This window comes from Zootoca vivipara, chromosome 6 (assembly GCF_963506605.1).
Source record: "Zootoca vivipara chromosome 6, rZooViv1.1, whole genome shotgun sequence".
NCBI classification, from domain to species: domain Eukaryota; kingdom Metazoa; phylum Chordata; class Lepidosauria; order Squamata; family Lacertidae; genus Zootoca; species Zootoca vivipara.
Window position 1 is genome coordinate 71,525,109 of NC_083281.1, and position 22,864 is coordinate 71,547,972.

At 40.9% G+C, this 22,864-nt stretch overlaps 1 protein-coding gene across 1 annotated transcript in view; it reads left to right on the forward strand.

Annotated features, from left to right (window-relative positions):
- TDRD12 (tudor domain containing 12) overlaps positions 1-22,836 on the forward strand; it is a 31,995-nt gene extending 9,159 nt beyond the window's left edge. The window contains exons 11-27 of the mRNA XM_060276100.1: positions 84-138; positions 624-728; positions 1,863-2,045; positions 3,238-3,394; positions 4,487-4,614; positions 4,960-5,151; positions 5,883-6,011; positions 8,184-8,301; positions 13,001-13,140; positions 13,623-13,843; positions 15,514-15,613; positions 16,754-16,941; positions 17,975-18,185; positions 18,359-18,451; positions 19,554-19,723; positions 20,773-20,960; positions 21,430-22,836. Coding sequence (XP_060132083.1) covers positions 84-138; positions 624-728; positions 1,863-2,045; positions 3,238-3,394; positions 4,487-4,614; positions 4,960-5,151; positions 5,883-6,011; positions 8,184-8,301; positions 13,001-13,140; positions 13,623-13,843; positions 15,514-15,613; positions 16,754-16,941; positions 17,975-18,185; positions 18,359-18,451; positions 19,554-19,723; positions 20,773-20,960; positions 21,430-21,497 — 2,446 coding nt within the window. The 3' untranslated portion in view covers positions 21,498-22,836. The remainder of the gene's footprint in view (positions 1-83; positions 139-623; positions 729-1,862; positions 2,046-3,237; positions 3,395-4,486; positions 4,615-4,959; positions 5,152-5,882; positions 6,012-8,183; positions 8,302-13,000; positions 13,141-13,622; positions 13,844-15,513; positions 15,614-16,753; positions 16,942-17,974; positions 18,186-18,358; positions 18,452-19,553; positions 19,724-20,772; positions 20,961-21,429) is intronic.
- The last annotated feature ends 28 nt before the right edge of the window (positions 22,837-22,864 follow it).

The window sequence follows — 22,864 nt, forward strand, 5'->3', positions numbered from 1 at the left end:
TGAATAAAAGTGTAATAAATAAAAGCTGTTAAGTTGGCATGTGGTGACAAACTTTTTAAAAAAGCAAACATGTATATTTTCAGGCTTCTACAATTTTTAAATCCTTTGAAAGCTGTTGATGGACAAGATGAGACAAAGGTATTTCAATTAACTGTTGCTTTTGGCAGATCATAAACACTTTTGGACTGTTAGTGCCATTTGAATATATAAATGAGCTTTTATAATTTTGGTTTGTTTATCTAGTTTTTTGAATTGATACATGGTGTACCCACCACTTCAGAAATTGCTACACAGTCACCTATTTCACAAAGTTCTGGATGATCTCAAAACTGTCAACTAATAATGTGCTTTCCAGATTGGAACAGGAGGACTATTTGAAAATAGGAAGCAATTTGGGGTTATCTTAGAATTTGATAGCTGAAGATTGAATATCTTTTAGAGTCCTAATTATAGCACTGGTATTCATGAAATCTTAGTGATCCCATAAAAGGCATAAATTGTTTTGTGCTTTTTCCTAAACAAAAAAAAATATGAAACCATTTGCAGTGAGGGAGAACATTTTAATGCAAATCATCATGTATCCTGTCTGTTGCAAGACTTGTGATTGTTACCTTTAATTTTAGAAGTTACAAGTGAATACCGGTGCATTTCGTCCTGCTGTCCTTAATAAAAAAATGGAACCATGTTCATCTCTTGAAACAGCACCACTATTTCCAACTCTGAAAAAGGTAATATTCACTATACGATATAGAAAAGCATGGATTGTGTATTTTATTTAATACTGAAAGCTCTAAATTATTTTTTGAAATTGAGCATGCTCTAAAAATAGCACTTGTTTCTATTGCCATCTTCAGCATAATAGAATCCCAGTAATTCATTGAGGTCACCACAAAGCTGAATATCAATTTTGGAAGAGGATATGGAAGACCGAGGCAGCAATCCTACACACTTAACTGGAAGAAAGTCCCATTGAACATGATGGGGCTTGCTTTTGAGTAGGGATTGTCCTGTAGGATTGCCCTGGGAGTTTCAAATTGCTGCTTTACCATGAAGCCCACTAGATAGCTATGGGCAAGCACCTTGCACTAAGCAGCCTCACAGGATGACCAAGAGGATGAAATGGTTCAAAGTGACACATTGTAATGTGTCCTAATCCCTTAGATATGGCAATTTACTATCTCTGAACAACCAACATGAAGCTTTGCACAGCAGAGCAAGCTAGCTGTTGATACTCTGCCCACCCCGCCTTAATACATTTTATGCTGGTGGAAGTAATGCATTTTAAATACGATGCAGCCCATACCCAGAAATTGCATTGCTTATTGATTTTTACCCATTTGTTAGCAGTAGATCTGATGAGCAACTCAAAAAGGTTTAATTGGTAATTAAGGCTACAACTGTGTGCTCATTTGCACTCAGGTGCCGCTTGTTTCAGTGGAATTTGTTTGTTAGCTTGGCAGGGAATTGTTTTCCAAGACTATAAATAGTTACAACTGTATCTGCTTAAAACTTGGTCCTGACCATAGCTGGTGCTGCTCCAACCCCTGCCACCCCTTAATGCTGTATTGATTTCTCATATACAGAATATTCAATAACCCAGACTGTTTGAACCACATGCTGTACAGAAATATGTAGGCTGTCATCCAGTGAATCAGTATACATCTGTAATGGGTCACCTGTGCCCATACACAGGTGGTGATCTCCACGGAGATTCTGCAGGAAGCAACTCACATTGATCCCTTGTTAACAGGAAAGCTGTGACTCTGTATATAATGTACCTGCATTTGATCATCTCCCTAAGACCGACTCTTCTATTTTAAGCAAATACATAAATACAGTTGATGCATTTCCCCCCTTGGTAGGAACTTCTAAGGAATCAGTTCCCAGGACCTAATCATGTACAGTCTTATTCGTGGCCACCAATAGCTCGCGGATGTGATTCAGTTATTATCTCTCCTGAAAACGATCCACTGCTATATCTTCTGCCAATTATTACGTTTTTGCAGTCAAGAAGTTGCTATGTATCACTGCCAGCTCGGAGTGGTGTAAGTAGGATATTCCGTTTATGCCCAAATGCCTTCTTTGTTGAAACCAAGTCTTGGAACAGTGTAGGCTTGGATTAAGCAGTCAGAATGTGTGGTGCTTTCTGTGGTTGCTTTTTGGATGTGGGCTCTGCATTTGAATGTGCATCACTTCTGAATGGGACTATGTGAGGCAACAGACATCTCAGTTTCCAACCAAATAGTTAAGTCCATTGTAACCATGTCTTAAGGAGCCGCTTAGAAATGCAGGAAATATAGGGAAGGTGGGAATGCTGTAGCCTCTGATATGAATGTCTAAGCTAACCAGTTGCCTGCCTAGATAGTTCTATCTAGAGACCCTGAGCAGTAGATGTTTGAATGGGCTCAGCTCATCCAAAGCTAGCTGCAAGCAATAGAACATGAGATTAACTTTTTAAAAGTTGTGATAACATATTCTTCCTAAGGGATGGCTTAGAGTAAAGAGAAGGATCAAACTTTATCTGTATAAATGCCTCTAGTTTGGGGGGCAGGGGGTTGGCAGGGAGGGGGAACTAGAACCCAGCAGGCCTTCTTCAGGCATGTATATTTGGCATTAACTAAATATGTACGGGGGGGGGGGGCAATGAGAATGAGCATACTAGCTTTGTCCTGCCATTGTTCTCATTTCCCTCCATAAGCTGCAGAATGACTGACTGAAGTAGGGAGCTTCCATGAGAGCAATGGCAAAAGGTTTGTCTGGAGTCGGTGTGCTGATCCTTTATAGCAGGCTTCCTCAAACTCGGCCCTCCAGCTATTTTTGGCCTACAACTCCCATGATCCCTAGCTAGCATGACCAGGGATGATGGGAACTGTAGTCTCAAAACATCTGGAGGGCCGAGTTTGAGGAAGCCTTGCATGTTTCAATTAATAACCAATGTGCACACTTCATGAGGGTTATGTACAGCAATGTACAGCAAGCCATTTGGAGGGTTGAGTAAGCATGCAGCAAAGAGCAGGCCTGAATGAGAGAGAGGAGTTTTGTAGAAACAAGGCTGTTCAGAGTCTATACCACTGTGTGATTTCCCCACTCCCTTCATGGATTTTAAAAACCTTGGCTAGCTTGCATTATTTTGAGCAGTGGGTTCTCTTTTTTAAGAGATCTTCTGACTGATAAGCTTCTGATTCATGGAAGTGTTTCTGCTCTTAGTATGAATTGATGTCTTGTGTGTGTTCATAGCCAGTCGCATTAATCCTGTGCCCAAGACAGAAGAAAGCAGAACTGGTGTTTGAATTTCTAGAAACTTACAGCCATTGTTCCAGGCCTATTCACCCAATATTGCTCTTACTGGGAATGAATAAGGAAGAAATACAGAGCACAAGAATTCCAAGAGGATGTAAGCATATCATGATCATTAATGCTGAAAATGTGATTGAATAAATTTATCTGGATCATAAGGGAATAACAAAATAGAAAATGCAAATATGGTATAAAATCATACAGTAACATTAACTTATTAAAGTGGTCTGTCACAAGTGTGACTAAATCATTCCTATACAGTTTCAGTGCCACAGAGCGAAAATAAAAATAATGCTTTAAATTGGCAATTCACATGAACTATAAAATCCATATTAAGACAACCAATTAACTGCAGTTTTCCAGGACATGTATACTAGGCACCTGACTTGTGTTATGCAAAAAGAGAGAGGAGGGGAGAAGCTGAATTCATCATAGCTAATTGGATTTCACATTCTTAATTTGTACCTTGCTATGCAGATTTTTGTTCCAGTTGATAAAGCAAGTTAGGGGGTTATTACTTTCCAATTGTCTGTAGCCCTAGAAACAGGAAGCAGCTTTTTAATACAGAATTGGTACACCTAGCTTAGTATTGTCTACACCAGGGATCGGCAAGGTTTACCTTGCCTGGGCCAGTTCACTCCAGTGGAGATCCCTCCGTGGGCCAGATTGCGCGCTCGTGATTTCCGTTGTCTGCGTCCTGCGCAGATGCCATTTCCGGTGCCGCGGAAGCGAGCCACTGCGCTGCGCCGATTTAGCACAGCGCGCAGGGACTCACCAAACAGGCAGCTCAGTTTGGGGGCGGCTCATGGGCTGGTTAAACAACCCCCAAGAGCCGCTTGTGGCCCACTGACCTTAGGTTGCCTACCCCGGTCTACACCTACTAGCAGTGGCTCCCCAGAGTTTGATGCGAATCTTCTCAACCCACTTGGAGATGCCAGCTCTTGAACGTGGAACTTTTTGATAGCAAAACACCTACTTTGTCACTAAGCTATAGCACTTGGTGAGTACAAATCAATTCTAGGTAACATAACAGGAAAGCTTTCATAAACAAGAGAACAGGTTCTTTTTTCCCTTGGGTCATGAATTATTAGCTAGCATGGCTGTAACTGGGTTACAGGCTAGTAGTTTTTGATGGTACTTTATGCTTTTGTTGAGATTTCAACCAAATAATGTGGCAACTTCCTTACAGGTGAGGTCCTTATAACAACCCCATATACCCTACTGAGGTTGCTTGAATATCACAGCTTACTGTTCCTCAGGCTCTGCCATCTTGTGCTTGATGAAATTGACGTGCTGTTTGCTGAAGCCAGCATAGAAGTAAGTGTGGGTTTTTGCACATAAGATAAATGTGCTAAGATAATGTGAACTCAAAGAATATTATAAAAAAGATACAATCATAGTTGTCCCTAGCGCTGATTGTGCTCCCCCCCCCCCAAAAAATAGTAACTATACAGTAGTGCTTACATCAAATATACATTGCTAAAAAGTTCTTCCTGGTGGGCAACCAGGGATTGCCTGTGACTCAAAGACCTAGTTCCACCCAAAGCAGCTAGTTGATTAGTAAGTTAACTGTCTTCCCATCACCAATTCTGCCTGTAGTTTACCCATAGTATTACTTTTAGCAGATGGAAAAGATAATGTATATTAATTCCTGTTTTATAGATATTTAGTATTCTAGAATATTACAAAACAGCCTTGAACGTTGAAGAGAAAGAATCTGCACCTCAGCAGATCGTTGCTATCGGAAGGCACTGGAGCAAAAACATAGAACGCTTAACCAAAGAGTTCATGAATGATCCGTATGTTGTGATCACATCCATGGAAGAAGCTGCCATATATGGCAAAGTGCAACAGGTAAAATATTAGGGGCTTTATAGCTCTCTTATATTCTGTATTTGCTTTTGGATTGAAGACTAGGCTCTGCACAGTTTCACTAACTCTTGCAGGCACAAATTATAAGCATTGTGGCTTTTAAAATACTAAGTGGAATTTGGAGGTTGAGATTGGCTATGTACAGAACAAATCCAGTTGGTCAGACCTGTTAAGTAGCTGGAAACTTTAAGGGTTATAATAAGAGTAACTTCCTCAGTTCTGAGAATAGCATCAAGAATGGTTCCTATGAAACCTGCTGGTTTAGCTATGATGTGCAAAAATAGGAGGATAAGAACACTTATTATACATGTATGGTTTCTTGAGCAGGTTACTTGAAAGTAAGATTGAGAGGTGCTCATAATTTTTTCACAGAACAATTTCATGAATTTTCTATTCCAGAAGCGCTGATTAAACAAAAGGATAAATCAAACTATTGTGGAACCCCATCTTCATGTTAAATAGGGTTAATTCAGCATCTCCCTATAGAAAGTTGTATCCAGTGCTAGTCCTACTCAGAATAGATCTATTGACATTAATGGGCATGACTAATCTTGGTCCATCAGTTTCAGTGGGCCTATTTAGGTAACATTGTTGGATACAAGCCATGGGTATTTTTATTCCCTAACATAAGGGGGAAGCAGAAGTGAAATACTTGGCTTTTATAAAGAGTGATTTAATTTAACCTGACACATTTGAACTACATGTGACTCTAGGTGGTGCAGCTTTGCCTTGAGTGTGACCGAATCTCTACTTTACTTCAAACATTGGACTTTACTCCTACTAATGTTCAGAAAACATTGATTTTCACCAGTTCCACAGAAGAAACAGATATAATTTACAAGGTATTTCCCCCTAAACTATACAGTCCAGATTGTTTAGAAAGAAAGATTGTTTAGAAAGAAAGATTCTCCTCTTTTCTATCCAGGTTAATGGATAAATACATAGCTGAATAGGCAATAAGAGGGTGTTGCAAAAGGAAATGGTTTCATTTCTTATTTTATCATTTTCAAAGCTTTGCATAAGACATGTGAAGTGTTGTCATATGGGAATCTCAAAGCAGGAAAAGCTAGTCACTTCCAGAAAAGGACTGCTCTCCCCCCCCCCCCGGGTGAGATATACTCCAAATCTGATATCAGTAGTCTTAAGTGGCCAATTGGAGATTTTAGGCACTTGAGCAACTAATGACTTTGGACTTGCATTACTCAAAAATGCCAATATAAAAGAATTGTGGGGTGAAAACTCAGAACCCAAATATTCCTTTCTCAGCCGGGATGCAAAACCCCAGGTACTCCAGGTGACAATGTTTTGCTACATCAGCAGATAAGGGTGTTTTGTATGCAAGTCCAGCAGCAGGACTGATCACTGATTAAGGCACTGGCTGAGCTCCCACCCACATCGCTGCCACTCACTGGCCCTGGTCCTCCACAACAGGAGCCCAGATCAAACATGAGGGGCGGCAGGCAAGAGACGTTGACGGCGCCAGGACTGTCTGCCTATGGGGCTGCCTCACATGCTACACCCCTCTGTCCAGGCAGGCCCCAGGTACCTGGCCCAGGCAAAATCAAAAGCAGCAAACAGAAACAGCTGGGGTTCAAAGGGCAAAGATTGATAACAGCACCCCGAGTACCTTCACTCTCATGAATACAGCAAACAACTCTATTAAAAAAACCCTTTGCTTTTGAAGTTGTTACATTATTTTGTTTGCTAGAAATAAATATTGAACTTGAGGGGGCAATTCAACTAGCTTGAAAATGTGGCAGAATGGTGTGCCTGTGTCAGAGAGACAGAGACAAGGAAAATAATAGGCAGGAGATGGTTGCCCATGGCTTCTGAAACCACTGCTTGGAGTTTCAATCCTCCCCGCTTTGGCACTGTTGACAAATTATACTGATGAAATGAAAGCTTTGGCTAACTCGGATGGATTTTTGCGTTGAAGGACTCTGCGCGCCATTGAGTTGTTCAAAATAAACCCCGTATCTCATCATTCTTTAATTTGAGATAAAAGCAACTAAGATTAAAAAATCTATGGTGATAGAAGTTTTCTTGCACTCAAGCTCTGCTTTGTCCAAGGCATGTAATCTTAGTTTGAAGGAATTAAAAAAAAAATAGGTAGGAGTTTGGCAACGAGATTCAAAAAATGCAGTTGCTGATAATGAGAGTTCACATGTCTGTTCAGTTGGTACCTTTTTGCAGCAGCCAGCAGGTGATAGTGGGGCTAAGAGGAAGGAGTTCAGAAGTGGAAGGGAAAGGAAAGGGGAAAGGAAAGAGGACAGGACCAAGGGGCCAGCCTTGGTTGTCTTGTGTTCTGAAACATCCCTGAAGGGAAGGACAAAAGTCCTGCTATGACTGATAAAGCCTTGCCTTGTTTGTGGAGTGTTCCCACAACAACCGAAGTCACTGTGTTGATTCCTTGCTGCAGGGGATGAATGTTTCTTCGGGCTGCAAGGCAGTAAGGCAGGCAACAGGGAAGGCACTGCTGGGTTGAAACAGCATAAATTGGTAACACAAGCAGTGCAGCACAGTTTACAGAGGCAGCATTTTGACTGCTGCTGATAGGTACAAGATCTTACCAAGGAATTGATATGCATTCCAAATGAATTGATTTGTGTCTCCTTATTTCACAAAAGGCCATGCATTTGTTTGATACTGTATATAAATGAATATAATCATCCAGGGACACTTTAGCCTTCATTTAAGGGCTAAATGAAACTGACCCTTTAGACAGTGATGGCCAAACTTAGCCCTCCAGCTGTTTTGGGACTACAACTCCCACCATCCCTAGCTAACAGGACCAGTGGTTAGGGATGATGGGAATTGTAGTCCCAAAACAGCTGGAGGACCAAGTTTGACCAAGTTTTAGAACGTAGAAAAAAAAGATTACTCATGACCAGGCTTTTAATTCTGAATGCAGCAGTGTTCAATTCAGTTTGTTTTTTTAAATCAGAGCATTGTTCAGTAATTATACATTTCTTTTGTAATCCACATTGTTTGAAACCATTCTCTTTTTTAATTAGGCAGTGGAGAGCACTTCAATATTTTGTTTGAAAATGCACCCAGACATCGAATTTCATTTTGATTATGTTTTAGAGCAATGGAACAAAAAATTTAGCTCTGGCACACATGTTGTACTAGGTAAATATATTGTTTTTCTCACATATGCTTACTCTAAAACCTTTGTCAGAACTATAGTGACTCAATCTCTTTCATTAAAATTTAATTAGATGTATCATTTGCTATATTATTATTAAACTGTTCAGATAATTATTGTCTCCCAAAGAGGCTCACATAAAGAAAAAAATAAAGGGGGGTGAGTTTTGCCATCAGGTTTACAAACTACAGTGTGCAATTCTGAGCACCCCACTTCAAGAAGCTATTGACAAATGAACATGTGCAGAGGATGACTGAGGGTCTGGAAACCAATTCTTATGAGAAGGGATATAATGGTCACCATCAAATATCTGAAGGATTGTCACATGGAAGATGGAGCAAGCTTGTTTTCTGCTGCTCCAGAAAGCAGGACCTAAACCAATAGATTCAAATGATGAGAGAGGAGTTTCTGACTATACATTAGGAAGAACTTTCTGCGTGTAAGAGCTGTTTGACAGTGGAATGGACTCCCTTGAAATGTAACTAGATGGCCCTTTGGTGCCTTCCAACTCTATGATTCTATGACTTTTGAAAGTGGTTGCCTCTCCTACCCTGAAGGTTTTACACAAGTAAAATAACCATCCGTCAGGTATTATTTAGCTGTGATTCCTGTGTTTCAGGGGGTTGGATTAGCTCACCCTTGGGGTCCCTGCCAACCCTACAATTCCATGATTCTATAAAAAAAGACAAGAGACACACTTGGGAAAGGGAGTGAAAGGAGAATAGGTAGAAGAGGGAATTCATTCTTCAAGGTTAGAGCAAAGTGCTGAGCTACAAGCATTTATATGCAATTTGGACCAGGCTGGTTTCCCTTTGCCTGATCGTCTTGCTTAAATCTCTGTTTATGTCTGGCTAGCTAACGGTTTCCTGTTGAGTAGAGTAGCAGCATTGGAAAAGACTTCCGGTTTGCCGCAGTTCAACTTTGGTCGCACGTTTCTTGGGCTCCAAGAGATGCGCACTCACTGAAGGGGTGAAACGGGGGTTGTAAGGATTCACGGCACCTCAGAAGATTCAGGAGGGCTTCCAGAACCTAGAAGGATTCGCTGTGGTGTCGGGGAGGTCTCCCAAAAGCGGACCGTGAGGTTCGGGAAGGGGACCACGGACGCCGGTAACAGTGTTCCCTCCCTCCGGTGAGAAAGCCTGATTTCGGTGTGACCCAGCGCCTGAACTTCCACAGAATAACGACGTGTTTAGATATCCGGTTTGTGTGATTAAACTCTGAAGACTCTGAAGAGCGGCAATAATGACCTGCCAAATTAATAACTTGGCTGGAAAAACTAACTGGAACAACTTCGTTTAGCCAAACAGTCGGGGAGCTGCACAAGTGAAAGGGGGGGTCAATCCCGAGGTATTTAGAAAATAGTACCCGAAGAAAACCAAGGTCAGGAAAGAATTATATTTACTGGCGTTTGGCAGTGTGAGCATAGATTAAAGCAATACTGGATAAGAAACAAAGAAATTGGAGTATGGAACATCCCCTCGTAACAGAAGTTTATTGAATGTTCACCAGTGTATAGGGGAGAAAGCCGAGAAGGAGGGAAGAAATGACAAGGTTTAAAGACTTTAACACTGCTCCAAAACCCAGCATTTGTGTCTGGCGCTTAACATACCTGCCAAGTTCCTCTCTGAAAAATAAAGGATCGGACCGGAAGTAGCGCTGCTGCCATTTTGGAACTGGGCGGAACATGCTCAGAAGTGACTTTTGATGCTGCTATGCCCAGTTCCAAAATGGCCGTCGCACCAGAAGTCGTGCTGCAGCCATTTTGGAACTGGGCAGAGCAGCATCAAAAGTCGCTTCTGAGCATGCTCCGCCCAGTTCCAAAATGGCCACCGCGCCAGAATAAACCGGGGGAAAACAAAAAAAATCCATTTTTTCGGCTGGGGACAGCTGGAAAAACGGGGGTTTCCCGGGGAATACGGGAGACTTGGCAGCTATGGGCGCTTAACCAGACCCTATGTAGAAAGGAACTGTTTAAATTTGCTGAATTTAACGTGGCAAGGTTGTTTTATGGGACCACCTGGTGAGATGAATGTGTTTGTGTGCCTACGCTGGTAGTTTCCCAAAAAAGGCTTCTTCATAGTTTTTCTTCCTAAATTGAGTGGGACTAAATATATTGAGTGGTAGTCTTTCTGAGCTAAGTATGGAGTTTGAAGATAAAGGGGTTACTTTAAAAAGAGAAATCCAAAGACGCTAAAGAGAACTTATTAGGGAAAACTGTTGAGTCACTGTTGCAAGTTGCTTCCTCTCTGGGAGCCACTGTTGTAAATTGCTCCCCCCTTCTGGGGGTGGGAATTGGATACTAACTTATGAGGAGAGAGATAAAGAGACAAAAGAGGGATAGAGAGGAAGAGACTAAGAGACAGAAAGAAGGAAACAACATATCGGAGGAAAGATACAGTGGAACGCTGACACCTAGAGGACAAAATTGGAACTCTTCAAATTGAGACGTCTCTTTTTTGGATTACTTTTCAGTATTCATAAATACCGCAAATAGACTTATGGGGGTATGGGAAAGATAATGGTGCTGATTGCTATATTATCGCTCTTCTTTTCTTTATCCTTTCTATTTGTTTTTACAATCGCTTTCTTTTGTTTTTCCTTCCTGTTTAAACTCTTTGCTGGTCTGTGTTCCCCTAGGTGAAAGGTGCCTTAATTTTGTTTCAGGTTTGCTGTCTGTCCTCTTCTGTCTGTTCTCTTCTGTTAATTATTATTATTATTATTACTTTTCATTTTTTTATTCCCCTCTTCCCTCCCTTTGTTTGTTTGTTTTTGTTTGTTTGTTGGATCACTTGACTGCCCCTCTCCAGTAAGATCATTTCCTATTGCCTACTAATACTCTTCAGTGGTTAAAATCTTAAATAATAAATATTTTAATTTTATAAGATATTTAAGTGTATAAATTAACTTGATGAGGGGGTGATTGTCAGATTATATCTACTAGGACAGTAAGAGGTGGAACAAACTGAACAATACAATTAGTTCATTAATTCAATTTGTTAAAACAATCACTGAAGCTAAGAAACTGGGTTTGATATGTCCAATATAAATAATCTACAAATTTAGCAACAACAATTTCTGCTACCAATCCTAGCAGAAGAAGCTCAACCCCGGGCTCAGATTTGAACATGGATATGAAAGAATTAATTTTGGGATTGAAAAGAGATATCTTAGAAATGAAGAAAGAGATGAATGAAAATGCTAGGACTACAGATCAAAAACTTGACAGGATGAGAATGAAAATTGATGAAAATGCTAAGATGGTAACAGATTTAACAGGAAAAATGAACGAGTTAGTGGTTAAAAATATGGAGATGTTAAAAACAGTACAAGAATTGAAGGACAGAACAATTAATTTGGAGTAGGGAGTGAGGAAGGTACAGAAAGAGAACAGAGAGCGGAAAGGAGAAACAGACAAAATAAAGAAAGAAATTGTAGAAATGAAAGAAACACATGTGGTAGTTTTAGATGCAATATCAATGATTGATATGCATAGAAGAGAGAAAATGTTAAGACTCAGATCAATACTGGAAGAGCCGGATGAACAGATAGACCAGAAAATAGTTTCAGAATTAGCGAAGTGCTCAAAATGGAAGAGCAAGAGATGGCACATAATATAGAGAGAATTTTTAGAATTAGATCCAGCGTTGCTAAAATGAATAATTGGCTGGGAGACTGCCTCGTAACTTTTGTAAATATGGAAATGAGAGATAAAATCCTACAAACTAGTAGTAAGAAAAAACTTAGACTTCACGAAACAGATATAATTATACACAAAATCATTCCATCCAGGCTTCTAAGAAAAAGAGATAAATACAAACCGTTACTGGAGGCTTTAAGAGGAAAATCAGTTGTACACAGATGGGAATTTCAAGAGGGAATTTCCTTTTTCTTTAAAGGAAATAGAAGATTTACTTCATGGGAAGAAGCAGATAAATTTTGAAGAGGGTATAGAGAGGAACTGGGAGGTAAAAAAACAGCTGGGTGGAGGAGCGGAGGATACAGGAAATCTTCCAGAAGCGGAGGAAGGCTAGGAATTGGGGTTAAGGAAAACATAAAAGTATAAATATATATTGTGTACATTTCATATTGACTGAGAGTAATCATATTTTAAAAGTTAATATTAATTTACAGATCGTTAAACTAATAAAGTAAACAACGGATGTAAAAATAACTTGGAATGTGAATGGCTTCAACGAGAAACTAAAATGAAATAACGGACCTCCAGAACGAATTAAGTTCATAACCTGAGATACCACTGTATCTTGCAAAGGTTTGCCCAGTTTCAGACTTGGGGCAACATGGTATCAAGCAGATTATAGCAATTTATGTAACATAAAACATAACATAAACTAAGGGTTAATCAGTTAACTAAAAAACGGAAATTATGATAGAAAAGTTCCTTGTCTGTCTACATCATTTTATGCTATTCCAAGTGCTTCTGATTGATGATTTTTATACAGCTTGCCACATTGGTGCTTTCTATCATTACCAGTATTGTCATTTTAAATAGGAGAGTGATTTGCAGGAGCCCTCCTAGAACTTGAAAATCTGATGATGAGAAGTATGTGTTGGTTAGGAGTGAAGTAATCATTTAGTGTTGGTTTGGGACTAAATGTTGGTTTTGCCTTGCAGCCAGCATCAATGGCTTTGAATGATTTTTTTTTTTTTGGTTTTGCTTTCCAGTTTTAACCGATGATTGCATAAAAACCCTAGGAATTACTGATGCAACTCGGGTCGTTCATTTCAGTTTTCCTGCATCTCCAAGAATTTTCGGTGCACGCTTATACAGCTTGTCTGATAACTTCCAAAACTCAGTTGGAAAGGTTTGTACAAACCAAATGAACTGTTTTGACTGTGGAAATTTCAAACAGAAAATCTCTCCTTGATTCCTGGCCCGCCCTTTATCCTAAGATTTTGCCTGTGATCTTCATTCCTCCAGCTCCACCACTCTTGCTCCTTCAATTTTTTTCTCAAAGCGATTTTCCTGTTGTCTTATTCCTCCTAACATTTTCTCCCAGAATACTCACCTGTTTTCCTCCAGGCCTATTTCTTCAGTGACATTAGATTAAACTGCTTTATTCCTAACTAAAATTAAATTTTAAGTATGCAAGTCTATCTGCTGGAATTTTGATCATGTTGTCATTTGCTTCCCTCCCTCTGCTGTCTGCCCCACTGTCAAAATTTTGGTTGCAAGGTTATTGGAGCAGGTACACCTCTTTTACTTCTGTTGTTGTTGTTAACACCCATTATAATACCTGATAATAAAAACTGAAGGCAAATGTTGCATTTTCTCTCCCTTGTGAAGATTTCGTCTCTGGAAAAAGAACAGCCAAATGCAAAATCTATCTTGCTGTTGACAGAAAAGAGTGCATCCCATGCTGTTGGAGTAATGCATTATTTAAAACGCACAGAAACCAACATTCCACCTGAATTATGCAACTTTACATCTGGAGTGCTGGAGGCCAAAGAAGACAGAAAGAAAGGAAGGCCTCTCTGTCGCTACCTTAAAGCATATGGAGTTTGCAAGTAAGAAAATACCTGTTAACATACTTTGGGGCTCACAGAAGTCTTTTTTCTGAATTTATTTCTCATGGTGAACCGGCATGCCCTAGTGTACAGTTTGGGAATTACAGCTCTTGAGTTTTGCGAGTCCTGCATTCTGCAATTTTTCCCTGCTTTCCATGGCAGTTATAGGGATGGTTGTCATTGGCTTCATTCTTGCAAGAAACCGTAAGCAAGGATCAGAAATAAATCATGGCTTTCCACGATCAGCCAGAGTACTTGTGCACAGATGCTCCTGCTCTGCCTTGCCTGCCTCTGGAAGAAACAAGCAGTGAGGCTTGGTTTAGCGTTGCCTGTGAGCTAATGCCCAGAGTCTGTTTCTCACCAAACAAATCACTATAAGTCAACCAAGGAGAGAAACATCCCATGAGTAGTGGGCCTTATGTAGTGTTAAGTGAAACCTCATAGTCTGTCTCTTCCAGATGCAGACAGGCGGGCTGGAGTGAAGTTCTTTCAGCATTGAGTACTGGCATACTGCACAGGAAACTGTGGTTTATTTCTGGCTAGGGCTTACTGTTAAGTACAAAGCAGGCCAACATATTCCATTTACAGGTGCCACCCCACTTAAGCATGATTGATTCACCCATGACTGCATATATGTGTGGCACCTGGAAATAAATAATTCAAACCCGGAAATCACGGGAGAGAGCTGGAGAGTCATCATGGCTCACAAGGAGACTTTCCCTGAAGCCCAAAGACAATGTCAGTGAGGATGGAGGAAGCCCAGAATAAACCAGAGGTGCAGCCGTGCTTTGTTTATGCTACTCAGCCTAATAGCTGGTGTGGGGGGGTAATGTTTTCCTGCACATCCCCCATCCTCCTGCCAGCCCTAAAGCTTCAATTCTAGTTGTGGATATTTTTGGATATGGTATTTTTGGTATAGATTGAAGAGAGAGTGACTTGGACTCCTGCAATGTGCTCTACATGGGGCTACCTTTAAAGGTAACCCGGAAACTACAATGCAGAATGCGGCAGCTAGACTGGTGAGTGGGAGTAGCTGCTGAGACTATATAACACCAGTCTTGAAAGACATACATTGGCTCCCAATACATTTCCGAGTACAGTTCCAAGTATTGGTGCTGACTTTTAAAGCCCTAAATGGCCTCAGTCCAGTATACCTGAAGGAGCGTCTCCACCCCTATCGTTCAGCCTGTACACTGAGATCCAGCTCCAAGGGCCTTCTGGCGGTTCCCTTGCTTCAAGAAGTGAAGTTACAGGGAACCAGGCAGAGGCCCTTCTTGGTAGTAGTGCCCGCCCTGTGAAACACCCTCCCATCAGATGTCAAGGAAATAAACAATTATCTTACTTTTAGAGGACATCTGAAGGCAGCCCTGTTTAGGGAAGTTTTTACTTGATGTTTTATCGTGTTTTAAATATTATGTTGGGAGCCACGCAGAGTGATTGGGGAAACCCAGCCAGATGGGTGGGGTATAAAAAATTTGTTTGTTTGCCTGTTTGTTTATAGGGTGCTTAGAGGGTATTCCCCACTTTACATGCTTTCACTTGTGCCAGGACCATAACCCCTGCGTAAGTGAGTCACCTGTATTCTTACCAGCCACCTGTATTATTGTCACCTTCCTGGCATTTGTTCTCTTAAAATACTGAACTCTTTTTTTATCATTATTCTGTCACAGGGATAAGAAACGCTGTCCAGATCGACATCGAGTTAGTTTACAAATAGATATGCTACAAAAGGTAACAAATGAAACTTTGCCTGCAACTGGAAATGTAACGGTAAGTTAGTAGATCAGCTTCGTTCTTGCATCTTAAACATGCTGTATCTATCTTCTGGTGGAAGAGAGTTCAGGCCCCAGAGCATGAAAGAATCAGAGCTCCAGATAATTTCTTTTGATCCTCTATGATCACAGATCTTCTGCCTGCCCAAACTTCATTTTACATAATAAAATGAATTTTCCTCCTCCACTGAAAATCTTTCACAGATTATTTCCCCCTCTCCCTTATAGCTGTGTATGCTGGCAAAAGTAAACAGCTTTCTTTCTGGAAACTGGAATGTGTTTCATAATAGGCAACACTGGGGAACTGGAGCCTTTTTAGTTACTGTAGGAAGGTAGCTTAGATTTCCCCCCAAATTTTTGGAGTACCTATGGTTGCAAGCTGCTATGTATAAATCAAAATAGATGTAGGCCTTGTCATCACTGTTGTAGTATATTACCCAAATTAGATGTGAATGTGGAAGATCTGTGTTGTTAACAATCCATCTGCTGCAATCAGACAAAAAATAGGGCAGAGCAGCGCTCAGTCTGATTTTAAGCTCCAGAGCAGAGTGCAACAGTCAGGGGGCTCAGACTCTCACAGCCCTCTTTCAAGATACTGTTCTCACTTGGGGAACCAATGCTGGAAGAGAGCCTGGCTGAGAGGTTTGTTGATTGGGGATACAGAGAAGGAAGCCTTGGGGGGATGCAGTCCCTCTCACTTCCTCCTTTTCTCCTTAAAATGGACCACTTTCTTTACTTGCATATTCTGTATAATTCTAGTAGGTTGGGATAAAACATACAGAGGTCCTTCACTTGCATGTTGTTTAGGTCTCAGAGACTCAGCTCATGTGGGAAAGAGAGGGAAGGGAAACAATAAAAGAAGAAGAAGTTTCTTAAAAGTGCCAGAAACGAGGCCAGAACACGAGAGAGGTGCACCCTCTACACATGCAAGGATGTGGCAAAACCTTTTGGAATGTTTATTACAAGATACGTTTTACATGTTGGTATGAGTTTTCTTGTTTGTTAGTATTGCAATCTGAAAAAGAAGAGTGCTGGAAGCAGGTGAATTTGAAACAAACATTTAAATCCAGTGACTTGGGGGTGTGCCTATTTGCTAAAGTTGCAGCACTCCTTTTCACATGTATTTTCCCTCTTTCAGATCCTCCCTCTTTTTATTGTGGATGCCACAAACTACTTTGGCCGCATTGTCAGTAAACAGAAAGATCCATATGCAGCTCTTGCAGATGAAATGAATGCATATTATAAAAAATCTAAGAATCTTGTCCCTGCTGACCCATTGGAGAAGCTAGCAATGTATGGATTACGTGAAGAAAACACTTTCCACAGGTAGAATGTTTCGCTTCTTCTGCAAACGAATTATGGTATAATCTAGCCTAGTGGTTTTCTATGCCAATAAAAGCCATTCAAACCCTAACAATGTTATCTGTACAACATAATTTGTAAATGTTCAATATTTTCCGGATGGATTGATTTATACAGGCTTGCTTGGATCCCCCACTACTTTCTTTATGGGTGCCCATGGGATCATCTGGGGAGCACGTAGCCTCAATATTGTTGTTGTTGTTTAGTCGTTTAGTCGTGTCCGACTCTTCGTGACCCCATGGACCATAGCACGCCAGGCACTCCTGTCTTGCACTGCCTCCCGCAATTTGGTCAAACTCATGTTCGTAGCTTCGAGAACACTGTCCAACCATCTTGTCCTCTGACGTCCCCTTCTCCTAGTGCCCTCAATCTTTCCCAACATCAGGGTCTTTTCCAAGGATTCTTCTCTTCTCATGAGGTGGCCAAAGTATTGGAGCCTCAGCTTCACGATCTGTCCTTCCAGGGAGCACTCAGGGCTGATTTCCTTAAGAATGGATAGGTTTGATCTTCTTGCAGTCCATGGGACTCTCAAGAGTCTCCTCCAGCACCATAATTCAAAAGCATCAATTCTTTGGCGATCAGCCTTCTTTATGGTCCAGCTCTCACTTCCATACATCACTTTCTTTAAAAATGTAAACACAAATAAACCTTTAAAGATAGATTTGTGCTGGAATGGCTGGTACAGGAAGAAGAACTGTGTGATCTGAATTCACTGATGTCATAGGCACTGTACAGTGGGTGCCTGTGAAGTCATGAAGTCTCATTAGCAGAACTCGCCAACAATGTTGGTGCTACAAGGAAGGGAGACTTGCATTTTATCAGCAGAACTGAACTGCAGTTTTAGTCCTAGATTTCTTGAAATCTGGAAGGAAGTTTACGAGTGTAGCATCACCTCTTAAAGATACAACTTCTATACAAACACATAAGAATTCTGTTGGTTTAACTTACCTTACATGTTGGAAATTTTTTAATTCCCTTTTCTTCCATTCTGTTACAGGGTTCAGGTGCTTGAAGTACCACCCAAAGAAGAAAACTGTGTATTTTATAGCATTCATATCAAGTATATAGATGAAGGCAGATTTGGTCAAGTTCAAAATTTTAAATTGCTTCACTTACCTGAACAATTCCAAGCTTTGCCCCCTCAAGCAGTGGAATTTATTGTTTGTCGAGTTAAACCTATTGATAATGAAGTGGAGTGGAATCCAAAAGTAAGTTTATTCCTTTTTCTTACCTTCACTTGTCTTATGGTACACAGAGCAGTCAGTGCCTAAACTTGTTTCAGTGATGGCCAGCTATTTTGTTGTTTTTTAAAAACAACTTTTTGCAGGTCACCTGTATTAAGAAAAACTATTGATATCTGAGGATTTTTCTTTTTTGTTAGGTTACGAGATTCATTAATCAGATGATCAGAGGGAAACCTCATGAAGCAAAAATAGTACTTGCTTTGGGGAACACAATTTGGGTGGATCCAGTGGTACGTAATACAAGATTAAATACTTTATCTAACTGCCTAATAAATTCCGAAGTGAACTTCTAAATCTCTTTTTTTATGTTGGTACTGAGGAGTCTCTTTCTTTCCTTCCTTCCTTCCTTCCTTCCTTCCTTCCTTCCTTCCTTCCTTCCTTCCTTCTTTCCTTCTTTCCTTCTTTCCTTCTTTCCTTCTTTCCTTCTTTTGAATATGGGATACTTGGAATGTGGTATGAGGTACTTGGTTTTCTCAAGTTTGCCACATTATACCACTTTGATTAGCACTTAAATCAGAGCCCCCAGTTTGGTGGTTGTATTATCAGTTGGTTTTCCTGGGATATTACAGATTTAAGGATTGTGAAAAGAATTATTCACTGAGGTTTGGTTTAGAAGTCTCCAGTACTGCCGTCTTAGTATTTTAACAATGGATAAACAGATTTTACAAATGGTTTGGAAAATCTTCCCAAACATTTGAGCTGCTAGTTTTTAGAGGAGGCATTATTGATACAGCACCCTTTTCACAGTGGATAACCTTGATTTTAAGAAGCATTTAGCCACCACATCTGTATTAGTGATGAAAACATTAATAATTTCTCTTGTGGGAGATTTCTGTATCCAGAAGCACAGAAATTTTTGCAGGAAATTTTTGCAATACTGAGATATTGAAATAGAACTGGGATTAGCTTTGCTCTCTTTATTTAAAGGGTGCAGAAAGGATCTCCCTTATAAGAATCTGATAAACCACCTCCTTGTGGCAGCACACATGCATCTGGGATTAGAAAGATGCAAACAGATGTACCATTCACAGGTGGTGTGATAGGGTATGGTACTTGGTTTTGACTGTGATGATCAGTAAGGATTGCAAAATCTTGCCAAAATTTCTGTGCTTTTGGACACAGAAATCTCTCACCAGAGACAGATCAACGTACCAATCTAAGCCATATCTAAGGGCTCAGCTCTAGTTGATAGTTGAAGCAGTGGGGGAGACTGAGGAAGGAAGGAAGATAAGCAGGTCAGTTTCATAGTCATAACTAGGAGGTTTGAGGGATGAAGGAGCTGCAAACTAGTGGTGTGAAAGCAAATACTACTTATTCATAATTAAATTTTAGGTTCGTGTCACCAGACTTCTAGATCTGAAAACATCTATTAATGAATATAATATTCGTTCTGAGATCCTGTCTACTGGAATGGGAATTGACAACCCAGAACACATCAGTGAACTCCAGAAGTTATATAGAGATGCTGAAACAGTTCAGGAGGAAAAGGACTTACCTGCATTGTAAGGGAGTGACTTTGATTTCTTCTTTTTAAATAATGAAGCTTTAAATTTTCAGCTAAAGAAGTGTTGTGTGTACTAAAATTAGAAGGTAACAGTTCAAGGACATATTGAGATCATAACAGAGGCTAAGGGATTGCATTAGCTGGTGTTCTGTTCTCCTTAGTTTTATAGCACTTACATTTTAAGAACATCTGTTTAGGTAGTTTTCAGGGGTGTTGCAGTATCATTCTCAAACTGGAGTTGATCTGTTTGAGCATTAGTTACTTGGTTTGATATTGGTTTTACTGTACTTTACAGTTTATGATGTGAGTCACCTTGGGAGGGCTATATAGTCCTTGAAACTAAGTTAGTAGGGCTTTTGCCCTTGGATACATATGTACAAACTACTCTCGCTATTCAGTGGTTGTTGAGCTTTCACCACAATTTCTCTGAGAGCTCTCCTTGTTTAATAGGTTCAGTTCCAAAACTTGTCTTGGTGTGGATCGTCTTGAGTGTCCAGGGTGGGTGTAGCTGGTTTCTAGTGTGCTGGAGTCTCAAATACCGTAGTTTCTAAGGCTGAGATTGACTAGAGAGAGAAGGAAGCTTCTCTCCTAGGTGAGTCCTTTCCCAAGTGTCTCTCTGGTAATTCCTTTTTAAACCAGAAGTTTGGGGCAGGCTGCATTTGAGCAGGTAAAGGCTGTTTAACCCTTTCCTCTTGTGTCATTTTCTAACTCAGAATCAGTGAACCCAAGCTTCTGTTGCACCCAAAGGTAAAAATCTTTGCACCAGAGGATTAAATACAATGAGGGGAGTATAGTTTTTGCGCTGGAAAATGACACAAGTAGAAAGTATTTCATCATCCTTCCTCATCACATCCTTTTTCCATGCAAATATTCTGCCCTAGCTAGAGGTTTAAAAAAGCAGGAAGAACTGCAGAACACGTTTAAGACTAAATGTGCCTTATATTGGCTGGAGACCAACATCACTCGGTGTCTGGACTGCTGCCCATACAATGAGTAAAATGTTCTTTTAAGCAAAGTGCACTGTAACATCTCTCACACCCCTTTTAGGATACATCCTCTGAAGTGTGGGGTGAGTGAGCAGGACACACCTCCTTCACAAAGCATCTTGGACCAGGCTACTCTCAATTCACAGGCCTCCAAAGAACAAGCCTTATCCAATGTGCAGAATGATGTGCAAGAGGGTGATATTATTACCAATCAGAGTTTTTCTCAAGAAACTTTACAAAATCATCCAGGTAAGTATTCTGCCTTGAAAGGATTTTTTTGATTGATTGATTGATTGCACGTGTGTGTTATCTCCAGATAACAGAAGGTGGCATATACGCTGACTTCCTTCTCGATTTATCCTCACAACAACTCTGTGAAGTAGCTTAGGCTGAGAGTTAGTGACTGGTTCAATGTCACCCAGGTGGCTTCATGGCTGAGCGGGGATTGAACCCTAGCTTGCCAGGTCCAACATCCATCCCCCTGGATAGCAAAAGGCGCCAATCAAAATTATCATTCCTGGGGGCAAAGCATCTGCTTCAAGCAATAGAGTTTTAGACTCTTCGGAAGTCCACTGTCAACCGCTCGTAAGGCACTATGAGGGTAAAATTGCTTACCCATGTAGCAATCTTGATGCCACATCACGAAGAGTCGGACAGGACTAAACAACTACTACAAATATTTACAGTATGTGTGTAATTTGTTTTGTCTTTCATTTAGATGAAATGACTGCAGCTAAGAAAGCAGATGAATGTCTACAGCCATCTCATGAATGGTATCAATTTTAATTGTTTTGTTTGGAGCTTATGTCATTCCCAGTCTCAATGCCTTGAGTGGGTAGCAATGTTTTTTCTTTGCTCTCCTTCCCTATCCCAGACCACCAAAGGTAGTTTCATGTCATTCTTTGAAGAAGTGCAGGCATGGACTTTGGCAAGCCTTAAAAGAAAGGGAACTCCAAAGTTTGGTGGGGGCAGCCTCTGTGAGTCCTTGTGGGTCCTTGAAGTACATAGTGTATTTCAGTAAAACGTTACCAAGGTTAGGCTCCTCTGGGCTTTCTAGGCTATCGCCACAAGCACCTGAAGATGGGCCATAGTGTTGGCACTATCTAAAGCAGGCATCCCCAAACCGGCCCTCCAGATGTTTTGGACTACAATTCCCATCTTCCCTGACCACTGGTCCTGTTAGCTAGGGTCATGGGACAACAACAACAACAACAACAATAATAATAATAATAATAATAATAATTAATAAATAATTTATTATTTACACCCCGCTCATCTGGCTGGACTTCCCCTGCCACTCTGGGCAGCTTCCAACAAACATTAAAATACATCAAATATCACAGATAAAAAACTTCCCTAAACAAGGCTGCCTTTAGGTATTTTCTAAATGTCAGGTAGTTGTTTATCTCTCTGACCTCTGATGGGAGGGTGTTCCACAGGGCGGGTGCCACTACCGAAAAAGCCCTCTGCCTGGTTCCCTGTAGCTTTGCTTCTCGCAGTGAGGGAACCGCCAGAAGGCCCTTGGCGCTGGACCTCAGTGTCCGGGCAGAATGATGGGGGTGGAGACGTTCCTTCAGGTATACTGGACTGAGGCCGTTTAGGGGTTTAAAGGTCAGCACCAACACTTTGAATTGTGCTCAGAAACGTACTGGGAGCCAAGTAGGCCAAAACATCTGGAGGGCCACAGTTTGGGGATGCCTGATCTAAAGTCACAGAGCTGCTGACAGCACCTCTATATCAAGCTTGTATAGTTCAGCTTTGAAAATATGAAGGCCTGAGTGTTGACAGCTGGTTTTCTGGAGGTATGCAGAAGGACTCTAGAAAGCAGTGGGTTAATGCGCCCACCACCCAGAGAGGCAGGGGCAGGTGAGTTGAAACTGAGTCCTGGGCAGCTCCAAAGTGTTGCCCCTCTAGCTCTTTTCCTGACCTTGTCTAGAAACAGTGTTCAAAACTCCCATTGTTCTAGGCGCATTTTATGACACACAATTTCATTAGCGCAAGCAGTTTCTGAGCTCTGGGCACAGTACTGTGCCGAAGATTTCAGATTAAAAGTGCAGAGCAGAAGGAAAGGAGGACCCTTTTCTGCCTCTCCACTTCGAGCTACTCTCTGAAGACTGGAGAAGAGACCCTCTTAAGAATATTGGGGGTGGGGT